At 39.2% G+C, this 18,082-nt stretch overlaps 1 protein-coding gene across 1 annotated transcript in view; it reads right to left on the bottom strand.

The window, feature by feature from the left end:
• Positions 1–2,575: 2,575 nt before the first annotated feature.
• LOC121434751 (protein piccolo-like) overlaps positions 2,576–18,082 on the bottom strand; it is a 298,146-nt gene continuing 282,639 nt past the window's right edge. The window contains exons 23-25 of the mRNA XM_041633705.1: positions 9,569–9,703; positions 8,777–8,922; positions 2,576–7,118 (exon numbers count right to left, since the gene is read on the bottom strand). Of these exons, the coding sequence (XP_041489639.1) occupies positions 6,978–7,118; positions 8,777–8,922; positions 9,569–9,703 (422 nt within the window). The 3' untranslated portion in view covers positions 2,576–6,977. The remainder of the gene's footprint in view (positions 7,119–8,776; positions 8,923–9,568; positions 9,704–18,082) is intronic.

Here is an 18,082-nt window from a genome sequence, read left to right as displayed (position 1 = left end):
TTTTGATCTTATTCCTCCTGATCTGGTGAATTTTTTTCCATGTATATTGTAGTCAGAGGCTGCTTGTTCATTCCTGGCCACCAGACCCGAAATAATCACACAGAAACTGTATTAATTACAACACGCTTGGCCAATCACTTAAGTGTATTGCTAGCTAGCTCTTATAACTTAAATTAACCATTTTCCATTATTTTATATTTTATCACGGGCTACACGTTTCCTTTGGTGGCTACCTGGCATCTCTCTCTCTGACTCTGCCTTCTTTTCTCCTCTATCTCTGCTTGGAATTCCCATCTTGCTCTGTTCTGCACTGCAATAGGCCCAAGGCAGCTTCTTTATAACCAATGGTAATAGAACATATTCACAGCATACAGAGGGAATCCTACATCAGTATATGTGACCTAATTTATCATGCATTCGTATTTACCTAAGGGTAAATGCTGGTCTTAGTAGGTCAACTGTAGAACAGAGGGAAAAGGGCTCAGGTATATGGCTGTTATGACTTATCAACAGTCCTACCAGGGAAGTCAGCTTTAGGAAAAGTCCTGGAGAGTTCAGTACTCAGCAGACCTTCATAGTGAATTGTTGTCAGCTCCTGGTGGAGATGGGGCAGCCACTAGAAGAGTCCTGAGACCAGTATTATTACTAGAGGTCACCAGTGAAGCTTTAGGAAAATGCTATGCAGGCATGAGATTTGCAAATGCACATTCAAAATTTGGATCAGAATATATACATTTATATAGAATTAATGGTGATATTCACTCATGGATTCTCCTGTAATTAGCTACAAATGAACTTTTCTTTGGACCACCAACTTTCAAAAAAAATGACAAAGAGACTTATTTATTATGAAAGCTTAGCCTTAGCTTAGGCTTGTTACTAACTAGTTCTTATAATAAACTAACCCATATTTTTTTTTTATCTATGTTCTCTTAATTGGCTTGGTTACCTTTATTCTGCACTGTTCATCCTGCTTCCTCTCCATGTGGCTGGTGACTTAATTTTCTTCCTCTCTGATTTCTCTCTGTCCACAGAAGTCCTGCCTCACCTCTTCCTGCCTAGCTAATGGCCATTTATCTCTGTTAAACCAATCACAGAGAAAAACATCTTCACACAGTGGAAATGAATAACCCGCAACAAGTAGCTTTTAACTATTCACTACCGAGTATTCTAAATTGATTCAGACTGCCTATACATGTCAGAGATTATTGTGTTGATTTATTTTTGATTCTCAACGACATTTACTGAAGTGGATCACAAATCATTCAACTCCTTAGTAGTTTTGTGCAGTTTCAAACACACACACTTCAGAGACCTACAGCTTCAGTCAAGGTTTCAGGGGTCTATTGTTTAGAACTACTTGAGCTATTTACTGACAAATAAGATAAATTGATACATTTTCCAAGCCCTGTCTCAGGGAAGGAAGGACAGTTCCTGGTGGAGCTGTTGAGGGTCTTGTTGAAGCACACAGATAATGTAGACACTGGCTCAGATCCAATGTACAGAACACTGCTAGCTCTGCTGAGATCAAGGTAGAGAACGGTTCAGCAGGGGTTCCTGAAGAGGTCCAGACAGCTCTGTTGTTTGACTCCTTAATCTGCCAGGCCCTAAATCATAAATGGCAGTAGTGGCAGAAGAAGATGGAACTTAAGTTTCTGCACATATTTTATTTGCAACAATTTTCATTGATTGATGGAATAAGACCAAATATAGACCCTGCTGAGACATTTTGGTTACTTTACTGTCATATAATTATTCCACCAGACCAGAGATTTTGGAGTTTATTTAATCAGGTTCTAAACCCTCATGGACCTCTCTTTCCAGCTTCTATCACTATTAAATTTTCTTGAGCGATTAGTTTGGATATCTGTGGCCTTCACTGCTCTCACTGTCCCGCCAGCTGCGATTCTTCCTCTCAGCTCAGTGGGCAAACTCTAGTCGATGTCTGAGCTGGGTTTGCTGCAGGGACACGGGAAGATTTCCAAATTTGGCAGAGTCTACTCCCTCCTTTAATTTTGTAATGATTTTATCCCCAGTTCATTTTCCTCAGTTTCCCTACTTGTCTTTTTTAATGTATGCTCATCAGTTATACATCATCCCATTATGCATGCTGTACGCATGCACACCTGTTACTGCTGCTGTTTAATGGATCTGATAAGGCCTGCCATAATTAGAGTTTATCATTTCCTTTGTCTGCTTGCACATGTAAACTCCGTGTTCAGGCTGAGGAATGTTCCCGCTTCTTTATCCTTCAGTCTCTCTGTTCTCCCACTTTCCTTGAGAACTATTTTAAGTCCGTCTCCTGAGAGATAACCTGTATCAGCTGCCACTGCTTTCTGAGCAGGTGACTTCATACCTATTTCACCAATGAAATAATAAGCGTCAAAAGGAATCCTTTGTTTCCTTTTTTTAAATCCTCTTTATTCAAAAGCTAGTGTCTATATCCACTGTCTTTTCTCTTGTTTACTCGTTTTGGTTTTCATAAGGTAGTAGGTTCTAAGCTTTTCCTCCACATGACAATGTATAAATATATTCTTGCCTGGACTGGAACACTTGTTGATAAACGCAAGAAGTTAAACTGATAGTTTTAATATTTATTAATAAGGCTGATACAACAGCCTTTATACAGCACAGTTTTCATAAGTTATCAAGATACAACTTGTGTACGGTCACAAAACCAATCCATGTTTTTACATAGAGTGAAACTCAAGACAGATTTACAAGCATTTTGTTCTACACAATTCTCATGTATTTTCAGGTCAGTTTATACAATCAATAGCCCAAGAATTTGCATTTGTTCATTAAAATTTTTTTTCAGAGTGTTAGGTAGACAAAGAAATAATAAAAAGATTTGCAAATCACCAAGAAAGCATGCAACACATGGTCAGAAATGGGACACATCTCCAAGTACTTCATGTTTTATTGGAAACAAATTTTATTAGGTTTTAAACTTAGACAAGAAACACCCTTTGAAAGAGACGTGTTGGTAAGATATTAGCACACACATTGGTCAGTACGGGAGCACCGGAGCACATCACTGAACACAGACACAGTTGAATGAGAATCACAATCACATGCTGACGTCCAGAGGATGGGGTTAGTTCAACAGCTGTTATCAGAGGTCTAGCTATGTACAGGGTAACAGATTCAGAAAATGCTCTCAGGCTTCCTATCGGATAAAGAACTTGATTAATCGATTTTTGTTGACTGTGCATCTTTAACAACAGCTACACGAGACATACAGAAAGCATAGATATGTCATATTCCATGAGACTGTCAGCTTCACTCATTCATTCTTGTTACACTAGAGGCCAACAGCTACTCAGGGAAAAGCTCCTGATGAGTTATCGAGCGTTCACTTTCATTTCAAACTCAAAAGGAGGGAAAGTCTCTCCTGTCATACATATATTTATAAACACATTTTGCTGTAGTCGGCTAATTTTGGACTATTTGACATTATAGCAATTAAAATAAGTTTTAAAAAATATTGTTAGTTATGATTTAAATAATAAAGTAAAAAAATACTATAGACATCTTTATGGTATTTTAATGAAACGAAGCATTGGTTAAATCATTTCTCATAAATTGGGCACAATATAGTAACAAATCATTTACTTTACTTCACATCACTGCCACCACTATTGTTACTATGGCTACCACCAACATCATAACAGCCATTCTATAATGAGAATCAATAGCAGCTGGTTACCAGCTATAATTTTCCCAGGATACAATTATGCAAGTGTGTGTGATTCCCCAAATCAACCTCATAGATATGCAGAGGATGTATATTTAACTCTCATTAATTACTAAAATATGGACAGTATTAAGGATCAAGGGCAAGTGCTATCTCTTAATGTTGAGTATTGTTCTTTGAAACAGAAATGCTAATCAAACAAGTTCAGAATCACCAAAATTTTTCTTAATATTAAGTAAAACCAGAGAAAACACCAACACCTTGCTACAAGTGTCACGTGATCATCTGTAGCAATGATTCTATAATTCCCTGTTTTTATAAAAATTCACTCTGTGCTTTTTCTTCTCCGGTTGAAAGATTCCTTACTACTCATCTTTAAACCAGCAAGCGACTTCCGTGGACTAGTAGGGAAAACAAAATGCTTCTCAAGGCGTAAGTGCTGTAAGAAGTTTGATAGCCTAGTGATTAGAGATTATAAACTTTGTTACTCTTAAGATAGAAAAGCTAATTCTAGTAGTAAAACATAAAATAAAAAAATGGAAAATCATGTGTTGTGTTATTGACCAAAAAAAGTAAAAAAAACCACTAAGAGCCCCATTTGCAATTAAAAAAGAAAGAGTTCCGTGGTGAGAAGGGCCAGTGGCATCCCTCCAAGTGCATTCCCGTAGGAATTGGTGTTGCATAGAACAAGTCCAGTTACAACCTAGGAGCCTGGTCAGCTGCACACTGGCAGGACCTTTTTCAAGGGGAATGCTGGTGCATGATAAAAGAAGTCCTGTCGTTGACTCTCGATTGATCTCATTGCTCTTGCCCTATTGCTACTCCCTTGGAATGGAGGGGCAGCTGCCCTAGAAGGGCTTCCATTATTTCAGGTGTAAGAGCTACTCCTGTTGATTTTGTTCTGGTGGGCCTTCTGAGTGTGTAAGTTGTGACAAGAACAGAGTAAGCTACCTGACTGTACAACCTTCCACCAAACCCTCGGAGTACCAGAGACTGTAGAGCAGGCTAAGAGATGGACCCGAGTTGCCTGTGAAGAGCTTTTGATGTCCCACATCCTCTTAGACTCCTTTCCTCCCCAGTTGTGACTGGTTACAGGTTTTCAGTACAAGTGTCTGCTGGAAATATTCATGACAACCACCAATATATCTAGTAGTCTCGAAAAATAAATGTTAGCAATATCCTATCTTCGAAAATTTGCATCCCCCATGTTCACTTAGAAGACTATCAGTGGAAAATGGTATTGCATTGGGAGGGGAGAAGAGAAAAAATAGGGGAAAGAGAATGTTGGTATTTTAGGACGAAAAAAGTGAACTTGTATTTTTTTTAGTGAGTATAAGATACACAATTTGGCATATACTAGAAATGTTTACTTCTAGGGTCTTGCATTACTTTCAAATTTAATGTTTTTTTTTCCAAAAATGAGAAAATTCAATATCCAGCCAATATTTTTGAGATGATTTCCTACAATCCCAATAAAATCTCATCTTAAATAAGCTAACAATTTTTAGTTCAAGTACTCTGAAAAACAATTCTGTTTATTTTGGGTAGAATGTGGTAGTGGAATAAGAGCTGTGGCTTCAGAGAATTTTGTATGACAAATAACTTTTATTTAACATTCTATCTTTTTCAGGTTAAATGGAAGTCTATTTAAGTGGAAATTGAATAAAATGAGTCTTGGAACAATTTACTGTTTTTATTCATGCTTATCCTTGGTCGGAAGTTGTTTCTCACGTATAAAATTTGTGAATTAAAAAGCTATACAATAATTATCTTTCAATTTGTATTTGGGAGTGTGCTTTCCTAGTTCCAAGACCTCTTTATTTGAGCATCCTGGCATCCTGTTAGGAGGGATTGTAAAACACCATTATTTAGCGGGAAGAGAATTTAATCTGCATTTGAGAAGTGGTAACGTGCAAGGTCAGTAGCAGAATCAGGACCAGACGCCAGGACTTCGGCCTTGGCTGAGCTGAGCGCATGTCCCGCGGCTCCGTGCTACTTTTTATTTATTGACACTGGTGGTGGATAGGGAGAGAGTGCTTCGTTTTGGCGATGCACACATTGGTTGTTTGGTTCTATATTATTAAAATAGATCAAATGTATTTTAATTTCCAACATTGATTTTTTTTTCCCTCCAGCCTTTCCCAACATTAGCTTTCTAACGATGGTATTATCACCAACAAGAAAGCAGAACAGGAGAAAGGATTTGAGGGTGTTGTCAGGGTGTTCATTATATTGATATTGAGTATAGAGAAAAACCACAGAAAAATTAGAAAGTGACAACAGTTTAATCAATGTCATATGATAAATATGATTTTTTTTGCCAGAACAATAATTTGATGTCTCTGACAATACATTATGCAAGAGGAAGGAAATACATAGAATGACGCATGTAGGGCAGCTCCTCATGAATGAGCAAACCTCCTCATAGAACACACCAATTAATCTAGAGGCCTTGATGTGCTGAAAGTGCCCTGACTTAGTGGAACGTTATGGAGACTGTAACGGTTTCAAACAAGGTACATGTTTTGCAGGTCAGCATTCTCTTTTAATATCCAGTCACTAGTTTTTTTGTTTTATTTCTAGGTAAATACAGTTTAATTTTAACCTACGATTATCTTCACTCTTCACTATTTTAACTTACACCAAAGATGTGCTTTTGCCGGACAGAATCCAGACCTAGCGCCGTATAGCTTCCTAATGGAGACATAGGGAAAACATGCACGGTCCAGTCTCAAATCCATTGTTCACAACTCCTGCCTCGTTTTCCCCATCCACACAGTCACCTTCTGGTCCTGTAGACAACTCATAGATGCATCTTAGGTCAGAATTCCAAAGCAGGAAGTTTTATGAGAATATAAGACAAAGAGTTTTGTACTTTTCAAAACCGAGCTTCAGTTGACCCGTCCTTTGGAACAAGGTTTCTGTGTGCACAAACAATTGCTTTCACTTTACCTTTGACCGCCATAGAAAAACCTCTGTGACTCTTCATTAGCTTCAGCCCAGGCTGCTCCAAGACTGCCACATCAAAAAGTCAAATCTCCTTCCACAGCTTCTCTTCACAGCTTTGAGAAATCCAGGGTCTCGGGCCTGTTTTCATCGGTTTGCCTCCAACACGTGAACTTTAGGAGGCATGTTGTATTCCACAACAACGCGGTGTGTTGGCTTCTTGTTTCCTACCCCATGTTTGCCCCTGAAAACATGGATCAGCACAGAAGTGTTCAACTCCAGTCTCCCTCTGAGGCTACGGAGCTCGGCTTCCACACCCTGAGCGGACACAGCTTCAGTGTGTTTGAGTAGGCGTGGCTAACAGTTTGTGCCAGTTCACTATTCTCTTCCTCAGATCCACTTTGTCAAGCCAGATACAGGCCTCTCCAATCAAAGTCTTCTTCATGAACTTCCCTCCATTGGAGAAAAGCAAAATCTAGAGAGCAAAGTGAGAATTTTACGTGCATATATGGAAACACACACACGTACGTTTTTCAACTTTTCAAGACTTTTTTTCATCAAAGAATAACAAGGAAGAAAGAGAGACATGAGGATATAGTGTAAATATTTGAAAGAAAGAAGAAATAGTATTAAAATATCTGTAAATTAGTCCAGATTAACATTTCTGTGAAGGATAGGCAACTATGACCATATACTGGGAAAGCTGATTCTAATCAGATATGCTTAAACTGACGCAAAATTTGGTATTTAAAATCTGGAATTTCAGATATAACTATAACTTCTGCTTTTTGATTTGGGTGTTTCTCATAATTTTTTAATCAGTAGAGTCCCTGCGATCATATTAAGTCAGTTTCATAAAAACTCATTATGCTTTTTTTCTGAAAACTCCCTTTTCTTAATTTCTGGATGACACCTGTGTTTTCAGATGCTTTAGAGTTTTGTCCTTAATATTTTATTCCTTCCTACCTTCATTTTAGCTAACTCTGTCAGTGAGGCTTAACTTTGTTTTTCAAATATATATGCATATATAAATGTAAATGTTTGTACATATGCATATATATGATGATTTATATATATTGCTAAAACTTTAATTTGCATGTATGTACGTCTGGCGAGTCCAGAAGAGAGTGTCAGAGCTCCTGAAGCTGAAGGTAGAGGGGGTTGAGAACCAGATGACATGGGCCCTGATGGTGAACTTGGCTCCTCTGGAAGAGCAGTATGTACTTTGGACCACCAAGTTATCCTTGCAGCCCTGAACTTGTCTTTGCTACTTATGTTTTCTCCCTCATGAAATGGCGTCATATAGCTGCATCTCTTCCCCTCTATCCACATTTCTCCCCCTTCCCTTGTCTACTGAAGGCATGCTATGTGAAAATAATTCTGCTAGATGGCAGGGGAAAAGATACTGAAAATTAGGCCTTACCATAGAGAAGAAGCGGCAGGTGAGCACATACGTTATTGTATAGGAGAGATTTTGTTGAGTTCCATAAAAAGTAAAATAATTTGTGAATGTGTTCTGAAGTATACTTAGGGTTCTCAGTCAAAAAGTCTACTGAAAGATGGGAGATGGTGATACATAAGAAGGAAGCTTTGAAGGAGAGGAAAATATGAGCCAGGAACTCAAGGCTTAACTTAAAAAGACTCAAAAGTGTCTGGAGTACTGACTGCGTGGGAAAGCGATGAAGACCCAAGCCCAAAGCAACGTAACCAAAGCTCATGGTGAAGGACTCGGAGTAATGCAAGAAAAATGACGCTTTCCTGGATAGCTGTAATGGAAAGCAAACTCAGTTCAATAAAGAAAACTCTGACAGCAGGGTGCTGAAATGAAAAGGTGAGACATCAGACAGAAACAGACCAGGTGAGCTACCAAAATTCTGCAGACACCAAAGAAAGGAGCCAAGAGTGAGTGTGAGCGTGGGAGCAAGAGCAGTCCACCTAAATTAGTAGAGACCGAAGGATTGGCTGGTGATGGGATGGACTGAACAGACTGAGAGGGTTCAAAGGGGTCCTGCGGTGATACTTAGTGATTAACTATTATATAGTATATGATCAATATTTAAACACTGAATAATTGGATGAGCAACACATATAATGTGAATGAGAAAGTTGGTCACTGTTATAGGACACAGTTACCTGAAGAGAATGACCCGCAGGACTCAGGCTGAACCTGAAGGTTTCGTTGAAGGAAGGCTCTCGGTCATGCCTGCATACCCTTGTCTTCTTCTTGATAACCTTCTTTTGAGTAGAGATGTTTATCACATATATTTTCACATATAAATCTGAAAATAGGAAGTAATCCCGGTGAGTGTCCATTATCCACTCATAGTGCTTCCTGTTGTACAGTGATGAACACAAGCACAGGAAATTCTACACAGTTTGTTGCAGAAAGCATAAAGTGATTTTAAGTATACAGCTTTCTTAGAAATTTAAGTTAGTTTTCCTGTTGTTTATTAAATGTATCTCTCCAATTTATATATTTAAAAATCTAGCTGAAGACTAGGAAATTACAAATTATATAAATTAAAAGTTATAAATTTATAAATCTCTAATTTATATGCTGGAAAATTTTCTAGCTGAAGGCTAGGAAAATGATTTTATCCTTTAAGTGAGAAGTAAAGCATGTTCTTGTTTCATAGTTTTTCTAATGTATTTCATGCACACATAAAAATTTCGGTAGAAGGGCCGGGCGGTGGTGGCGCACGCCTTTAATCCCAGCACTCGGGAGGCAGAGGCAGGCGGATCTCTGTGAGTTCGAGACCAGCCTGGTCTACAAGAGCTAGTTCCAGGACAGGCTCCAAAGCTACAGAGAAACCCTGTCTCGAAAAACAAAACAAAACAAAAATTTCGGTAGAATTTCTTAGAATATTTAAGACATGGTCCTAGTCAACTAGTAGATATCTTGTTTATCATCATGGAACTAGGTACCTGGTAAGTGATCCGGAGACTTAAATTTGTAGGTAATATTTCTGCACTGGAGAATTTCAACTATTAGTTGTTCGCCGTCTGTTTTCATTTCCTTTTTCAGGGCTAGCTTGATCTCTCCCATCACTTGAGTTTTGGCTAGAAGATTTAATGAAAACGAGTTGAGGAAGCATCAGCGCTACTTGTTACTTATTCACTTCCGTATATTCACTTATGGGATTTTTATCAAGCATTAAACACTTTGTTATATGCTATGGATATGAGGCGCAGTCCAAACCCTCCAGGACTAAATAGTTTCATGAGCTCATACCATTCAGATACTGGTAACAAAGAATGCTAAATATGACGGTAGCCTAACAACCAGGGAGATAAAGGAAACCGTAAGCAGATGCACCACTCAGCTGCAGAGTCTTAGGTTTGAAGAGGTGACTGATGACCTTGTAGGAAGAAAGACAAACATGGAAATTACAAAATTCTAATAGACTATGTAGGCTTTAGAAAGGCTTTAAAATGTGGTATATTGTTCGCCAACAGTTGTGTATCATCAGCTTGCTCACGCATACATGGTAGCATAACAAATCTCACTGCATAGAGTTTCCGGTTCCCGTTTCCTTTGTTGATATAGACAGTTGTGATGTGTAATGACAAAACTGTACAAGGCAAAAGTACTGCTTAGGTAAAAGCAAGCCAAGCAGGCAGGGTCCCGAGACTGTCTGGGCCGTGAACTGGCTAAGCCATTAGGCCGTCCACCCAGGAGGCCTGGAGTCCAATTCCACATGGGCGCCAAATGAAGAAGGACGCTTATAAGAAATCCCACACTAGCTCAGAATTGAGAAATAGCCGGTTATGTATTTAGGGATAGATTCACAAATCAGAATCCTCTGCTTAAACGGAAAACAGAAGCCGAATCCAGCAGCTGGAAAGAGAGTGGACCCATGTTCTACATCGGCTTATAGAGCATAAGAGGCCATGCCCCAGTGGGTGGGTAACCACAAGCTGTAAGATTTCCTACAGCAGATGTTAATTGTAAACTAGATTCATTTTAATTTCTATTGCTGTTTTACCTTTCTTTTTAATTGAAGGAACATTTCATGCCACATGAAACCTGTTATTAATCTACCTGTTTCTCTATTAATTCATGAACTCATCCAACTCCTATTTGGTTCACTGTTCTACTTTGGGATTAGCCAGCAGAAGGGATACGGTATGTATAAAATGCCGAAGCATGAATGTAAGTTTATTTTTAAGTGAGAATCTTACATTTCTAATGCTGATAAATATAATCCACATAATCAAGACTCTTCTGAATTTTTAACAGCACAAATATAGCCCGAGAACAAATGCTCGAGAGCACATTGTCAGCAGCTGTGCTCAAAACAAAATATAAACTTAGAAATTTTAAATAATCGTCTCGGCTCACAGGATTTTTCACCCACCGGGAGGTGTAGTAAGAAGGAGCGGCGGGGCTGCATCCCCAACACCCCAGCCGCCTGCTAGCTTATGCCCGAAATAACAACACACAAACTGTATTCATTTAAACACTGCTTGGCCCATTCTGCTTGGCCCATTAGCTCTAGCCCTTACTGGCTAATTCTGATATCCCGATCAACCCATCCCTAATAATCTGTGAGAACCAGTCTTACCGGGAAGATTCTAGCCTAGTCCATCCTGGGTCGGAGCTTCATGGCGTGTGTCTGCCCGGGAGCCAGGAGCATGGCGTCTCTCTGAGGTGTCTGCTCCCGAGAGAAGAGCTGTGGAGTCTGAGCTCACTTCCTCTTCCTCCCAGCGTTCTGTTCTGTTTACTCCTCCCACCTATCTTCTAACCAATAAAATGGGCCAAGGCAGTTCCTTTATTAGCCAATGACCTTCCTCCATCAGGGAGGAGATAGTTTAATTAGAGATTTCGATGGGCGAACAAAGGAATAGGAAGAAAGATTCTGAATTTTATAGTGACTTGGTTCCAAAGAGAATGTGACACAAGACCTCGTCCTGGGAAAGGCTAGAGCTGGGAGGAGGTTGAGGACTAACTGAGATGCAGGGGAAAGGAATCCTTCTGGAGAGAAGGAGCAGCGTGTTAGCAAACAGGACTATCACACGGGGAATCCAGGCCTGAAGGGCGGCCGTGCGCTCTTCACTGGGGCTGCATCCACAGCTTTGTTTACATACCCAGAGCACAGGCAGCTATTGCAAGTCTTTCAATACAGCTGCCAACAATGCCTGCTCAAACTTTTGTTTCAGGAGATATATTTATATTTTTTTTAAAAAAAATCAGAAGGGCCTTGCTTGTAAGGATTATATCTCTCAGCATTAGAGTTTAAAATTCTAATTTAAAAATAAAATAGAAAGCTAAGCATTTTAAATAACCATTCATCCAGCGTGAAGGGAAACAACATATTTACAAGTAAACGAGGAATATTGTTTTATGTACTTTTCAAATGTTCAAAACACTTGGCTCAACAAAAATTGTGACCTCACAAGTTCTACATCAAACCCACGGTGACACACTATTTTCACAGAGGTATGTGAAATTCATTCGAAGCTGGAAATAGGAAATATATTTTGCCACCCATTTTGGACAATCATCAATAATTTTGATACTATGTCAAGACTTAACTAGGTGTAGTTTCTTTTTTTTAAAAAAATATTTACTTATTTATTATGTATACAATATTCTGTCTGTGTGTATGCCTGCAGGCCAGCAGAGGGCATCAGACTCCATTACAGATGGTTGTGAGCCATCATGTGGTTGCTGGGAATTGAACTCAGGACCTTTGAAAGAGCAGGCAATGTTCTTAACCTCTGAGCCATCTTTCCAGCCCCCTAGATGTAGTTTCTTGAAGGTTATGGGCAAAGTAAGATCAGAGGAAATGGACACTTCTGAAGTTCCAATTTAATATAAGATAATGATCAGAAAACTGTGAAATTATTTTAATAATGTTATTATTAAGAAGGTTAAAATGTGATTAAATTTCTAACTCCAAAAGCTTAAATAAAAGCAAAAACAAAACTAACAAAAAAGGCTAGAAAGTAACAGGAAAGAAATAATAGAAGGTAAAAATAAAAATCTGTGAAGCAGAGAATTAAACAGATTATAGATCTAATTAACATATCAAAATTCTGGCATTCTGACAAATATTAGCACTCTAGAAAGGCAATAGTGTTAGACTATGGCATGTGGGCCTTACGTATGACATTTTAAAGTTCTGTGTTGTAAACATTTCAGCGTCATGGGTACACTCTAATAATGTTTCGCTTACATTTTGTTCACAGTTTATTGCAGACCGCAAACCATAAATCTCATCCAATGTATTTACTTGAACATGAGGGGGCCAGAATTCATTTTGGTTAGTTAGCTTATTTCTGAAGCATAGCTCCCAATATAGCTCACACTAGCCTAGAACTCGTGATCCTTCTGCCTCAGCCTCTGAAGCTCTGCTTTCAAGCATGACGCATCAGGCCTGGGATATTCTTTTCACATTGGAAGTGAGAATGAATTTGCACCAAGCCGGATGACTTGTGTGTTTCCTCCCCGAAAGCCACAGGGCAGACCAAGAGAACTCTCACAAGCTTCTGACCTCTTCACGCACACTGCGGCACAACCCTAGCCTTAATAAATGAATAAGGGTTAATGAAAGGGGGAGGCGCCTAGTCTTAATTACAGCTTCTTATGCTGTTCAATGGATATCCCTGGGAGGCCTGCTCTTTCTGAATGGAAAATGGAGGAGTGGATCTGGGCGAGAGGGAGGTGGGAGAGGAATGGGTACCAGGAGGAGTAGAGGGAAAACAAACTGAAGTCAGGATGTATTGAAAACACATAAACAGACAAAATACTACCAAAACATTCTTAAAAGAATGGCAAACCCATTCTAATCCATTCGATCTTTAAAAGGTCTCTCTCAGGAAAGTTAAAAAAAAAAAAAAACAAGTCCAATGTAAAAATGAAAAAGATGGACAACATTTAGAATAACAAGCTTTAACATCAGTGAAAATAGAAAAATAAAAAGACTTAGTAAAGTGTCAAACAGCATCCAAGCAAGGAAAACGCTGTAGTCAGTCTTTTATCAGAGAACCTAAAACCGGTTCCTTAGAAATAGAAAGACAGAGCCCAGTGAAGTCCAGCTCAGCAGCATCCCTGACTACGCCACACATTGCAGAAGTCTGCAAGGAAAAGAGAAGAGTAGGCCACAAAGGAGCACCATGGACTTCAGTCCTAAGTGGATGATTGACCTGGCAGCCTTAGTTCATCAGTACGGGGCTCTCTGAGTCTTAGCAGGCAGGTGAAACAGTTACTGAGCACCACAGCTGAAGATCCTTCAGGCTACGAAGACATTCCTCTGTTTGCTGGATTGAACACTCTGACCCGTTCTCAAAAGAGGAAGTGAAACCAAACCCAAACAGGTGGGTAAACCCATTACCAATGACTGGATCCCTGTCTCAAAGCTAAAGAGAGACCGATAGGGGTCCTCCATTTATCAAACCATCCCTGAGATGAAGGGAGGGAAATTCTTTTATTATTATTATTATTATTATTATTATTATTATTATTATATGTGAACTCTATAGAATATTGGGCTTTATTTTGATATTCTTCATGCATGTGTACAATGTAACTGGGTCAAATGGTCACTTTCCTTGATCCTCTGTTCTCCCCATGCCCCCTCCCTGACCGGCTCTCTTGGACCGAGAATTCTCACTGTAAAGTGCAGTGGAGGAAGAGTCACACACTATGTGGAGCCAACAGAGGTGGACATCAGTGAGAGCCTTGACGTTACCGAAGCATTTACCCTGGGGAAATACACTTTCTAGGCCAAAGCCGTCTTTTCTGGGCCCAAACTCCACCACCAATTATCTGTTGCTTCCTGCCTTCTCACTTGGCAGAGAGGGAGATGAAAAACCTGTTAATTAAAGTTCCCGAGCCCTCACACTGTCTGCTTGCTTCTGGGGAGTTCAACCTCACATCCCCCGCCGTGTGATATTTGTAAAGCGTTTAATAAGTTTCCCTCTGTGTAAAGACTTTTCCAACCTGCTTTTTAAGTTTTTCCTTGAAGAGAGAAAAGGACATGTTTACTGAAGTCATCTTAAAGCAGGTTCTTTTGAGTGACTTTGTCTTCTGAAGCCGACGTTTGTGTAAAGATGGAAAGAAATCTGTGTGTCTCCTGTCTTCACAGGGGGGGGGGCGCTGGCTCCAGGTCCCAGGGCACCGTATACATAGGAGATGTGTGATAATATTTTGGAATAAGGGGTCAATGGCAGCAGAAAAAGACTTCAAACAACGTCTGTGTCTTGATGTCTTGAAACCCATGCTTCTTTGATTGTATTTAAAAAGCAATATTTTAAAGTTAGGAGAAAAATGATTGAAAATTTTCTGTACAATGAAATCATAAATATTTGAGCGATAGGTCTGATTAACCTGATTTGAATGCCACATAATGAATTAAAATATTATCTGGTCTCCTTAGTAAGTTGGGAGCCTAGGAGCCATGGAAGAGAATAGAAGGGGAGGAGAGAGGGAGGAGAGAAGAGAAAAATGTATAGCTCAATAAAAATAACGAAAAAGAAATATCATCTGGTAGCCTATAGATGTGTATAACTATAATGGGCCAATTTGCAGAACTAATAATAATAATGCTACTGAGAAAGGAATTCTACAGTGTAGCACAAACATAGAAAGAAAGAGAATAAAGCGGATATTGTGGCACACGCCTATAATCCCTGCATTTGGGACGTACAGACAGGAGGCTCCAGAGTTCAAAGCCAGCCTCGGCTACACAGTGAGTTCAAGTCAACATGGCTTACATGAGACTCTATTAGAAATAAAGAAAAGGGGGCAATAGAGGTAGAGAGATACAAAGTATATGTTTCAAAATTAGACCAAATAAGATTTGAAGTGAAAATGAAAAATACAGCTCATACCGATAATCGATAATCTTGGTTTGAGAGTATTAATGAATAAGAAACATCTGGAAACAAAAACTAAATAAGATAAATGAATATTATAGGTAGAGAAAAATATTAAGGCAATATTACATAATGTATATGTGGTGGTTTGAGTAATAATGGCCCCCATAGACTCATAGATTTGAAGGCTTGGTCACCAGGGAGTGGCATTATTAGGAGGTGTGGCCTTGTGGAAGAACTACATCACTGGGCGGGGGTTGAGGTTTCAGATACTCAAGTCAGGTCTAGTGTCTTTCTTCCTGCTGTCTGCTGATCTGAATGTAAAACTCTCAGCTCCTTCTCCAGCACCATGTCTGCCTATGTGCTACCATGCTCAACATTATTCTGATAATGGACTAGCCCTCTGAAATTGTAGCAAACTCCAGTTAAATGTTTTCTTTTCTGTCTTTCTTTTTTTAAATAAGAGTTGCCATGGTCATGGTATCTCTTCACAGCCAAAGAACACTAATACAGTATCCTATAATTCTGGAACTACTGATGATCTTACAGGCTGATAGAGCTCATTTAGGTGCACTTCACAGACAGAGAACTCGGATTACAGAATGGACAGGAAAGGAATAAGTGTCTAAAAGAAACAGTCATTGTGAAACAACTAAGGCCCTGAATATTGAATAGGTTAAAGGACTTAAAAGAATAATGCAAGGAGAAGAAAGAAAATAGCAAGTGAAAGAGGGAGGGAGGGAGGGAGGGAAGAAAACTAGAGGGTTAACCAGACGGAACGAATCCTGTTACAGAGGAAGGATGGATAGAAAGCAGACTGCCTCCTGCTTTAAAGACAACAGTAGAATTTAAAGCTGAAACACAGCCTTAAAGTGATACAAAGTTAATCTCTAATACTTAATTTAGTTTCTTAACCTGTGAAACTTTAAAAATAAATTAATGCATAAAATATTTATTGAAATTAAGTCACTCCTTTATTTAACATTGATATATTATTTTCATTTCAGTTAATATTTTATAAAGAGAATGAATAATTTAATCTGATTTTAGCAGAACTGGGTCCTATTATCTCTTTAGCTGGATAACACGTCTCAAGCAGTGTAACTGTCAAATTATCCCTATTTCCAACAGCTTTTTGAGCACTTCCTGATGTGTTCTTTTCACTAAAATATGCAGCGATTGCTCCGCTTCCTCCTTCAAAAGCGGTTACACACATATTTGAAAAATTTCTTTTTATCCATATCAATAGACCCACATTTATATAGATGCTGAAAGGCATCTATATAAATTTTAGGGAAATGTTAACCACTAAAATTAACTAACAATCATTATCTCACACCAAAAAAGAAAATACAGTAAGCATAATCACCATTTCATAGAAAATGGCAGTTTATGTATTTTGTGGTTCTTAAGAAAGTTACAAAATTGTGCATTGGCTTAAGCAGAGCAATAATATAGATCTTTTGGCTTTAAGTCTAGGGCTCTGCCTTTCAGAAACACTTCGCACTTGCTGATGGTTAAAATACTGACTCGTTAGTGGGCATATTCACTTGGCTGTGTTTTTATAGGAGTATTAGAATGGAAGGATCCCAGTAGTAATTTTGTGGATTACTTTAGCCATGTACTAGACCTTAAAAAACAAAAGATTCAGCCAGAGAACTTTCACCGGACTTAAACTATGGAAAATGTCCTCTTGAAGTCATTGTTCACATGTACACAGTGGGTCAGAGAGGTGGGGTACAGACTAAACAGCAAAAAGATCAAGAAAAATCTTCTCCAGCAGCCAGGCCTGGTGGCACACACCACTCATCCCAATCCTGGGGAGACAGAGGCAGGTGGAGGATTTTGGGCAAGGCCAGCCTGATCTACAGTATGATTTTTCCAAGACTGCTTCAAAAAAATACAAAGGACAATTTCTGAGGCATTTATAGAAGAGCCTTTGAGAAAATGCTTATTAAACATGCAGTGTTACTTTATGAAGTACACAGTGACTGAGAAAGTGTTTATCTTTAAAGGTTTATTTTTTGATCATCTTTCTGCGCATGCATGCATGTGTCTCTGTGTGAGTCTGTCCACTGGCATCTAGCAGAGGGAGGAAGAGGATGTCCACATTGAGCTGGGGTTATGTGCCATTGTGAAGCCATGAACTGAATGCTGAAAACCAAATTTGGGTCCCTGCATGAACAGTAGTACTCTTAACTGCTGAGTCGTCTCTCCAGTCCCTGACAAAATACTCCTCTGAAATTACACGTTTGCAATCTCTAAATCTCTTATGTTCAACCAAACGTCATGGTTCGGCTTGGCTTCGGCAACCTCAGCAACTTTTCCAAGAGCATTTCAGGCAATGCTGTCTCTGGGAGGATTTGAATCAGCAGGAAGTGACTAATGTGGACAAGAAGTGAAGGGAGAAGAACGAAGCTGCTTTTAGAGAGGACGACCATACAATGACGTCTTACTAGACCGAATCAGTCTGATTAGACTTAGAATTGGGGTGGATTTATTGTTTTTAAAGCAAGAAATTTCACCTTCCATCACAGTGAGGGGGCAGTCACCACATTAGAAATGGTTTAAGCATGAGTGGCAGACACAGGTGACATCAGAACCTGGAAGGTGGAGGAG

The sequence above is a fragment of the Microtus oregoni genome, unplaced genomic scaffold (genome assembly GCF_018167655.1).
Source record: "Microtus oregoni isolate MIOR12 unplaced genomic scaffold, Mior012 000044F_ref0000062, whole genome shotgun sequence".
Lineage (NCBI taxonomy): Eukaryota > Metazoa > Chordata > Mammalia > Rodentia > Cricetidae > Microtus > Microtus oregoni.
This window is presented reverse-complemented; position numbering and strand designations above follow the sequence as displayed.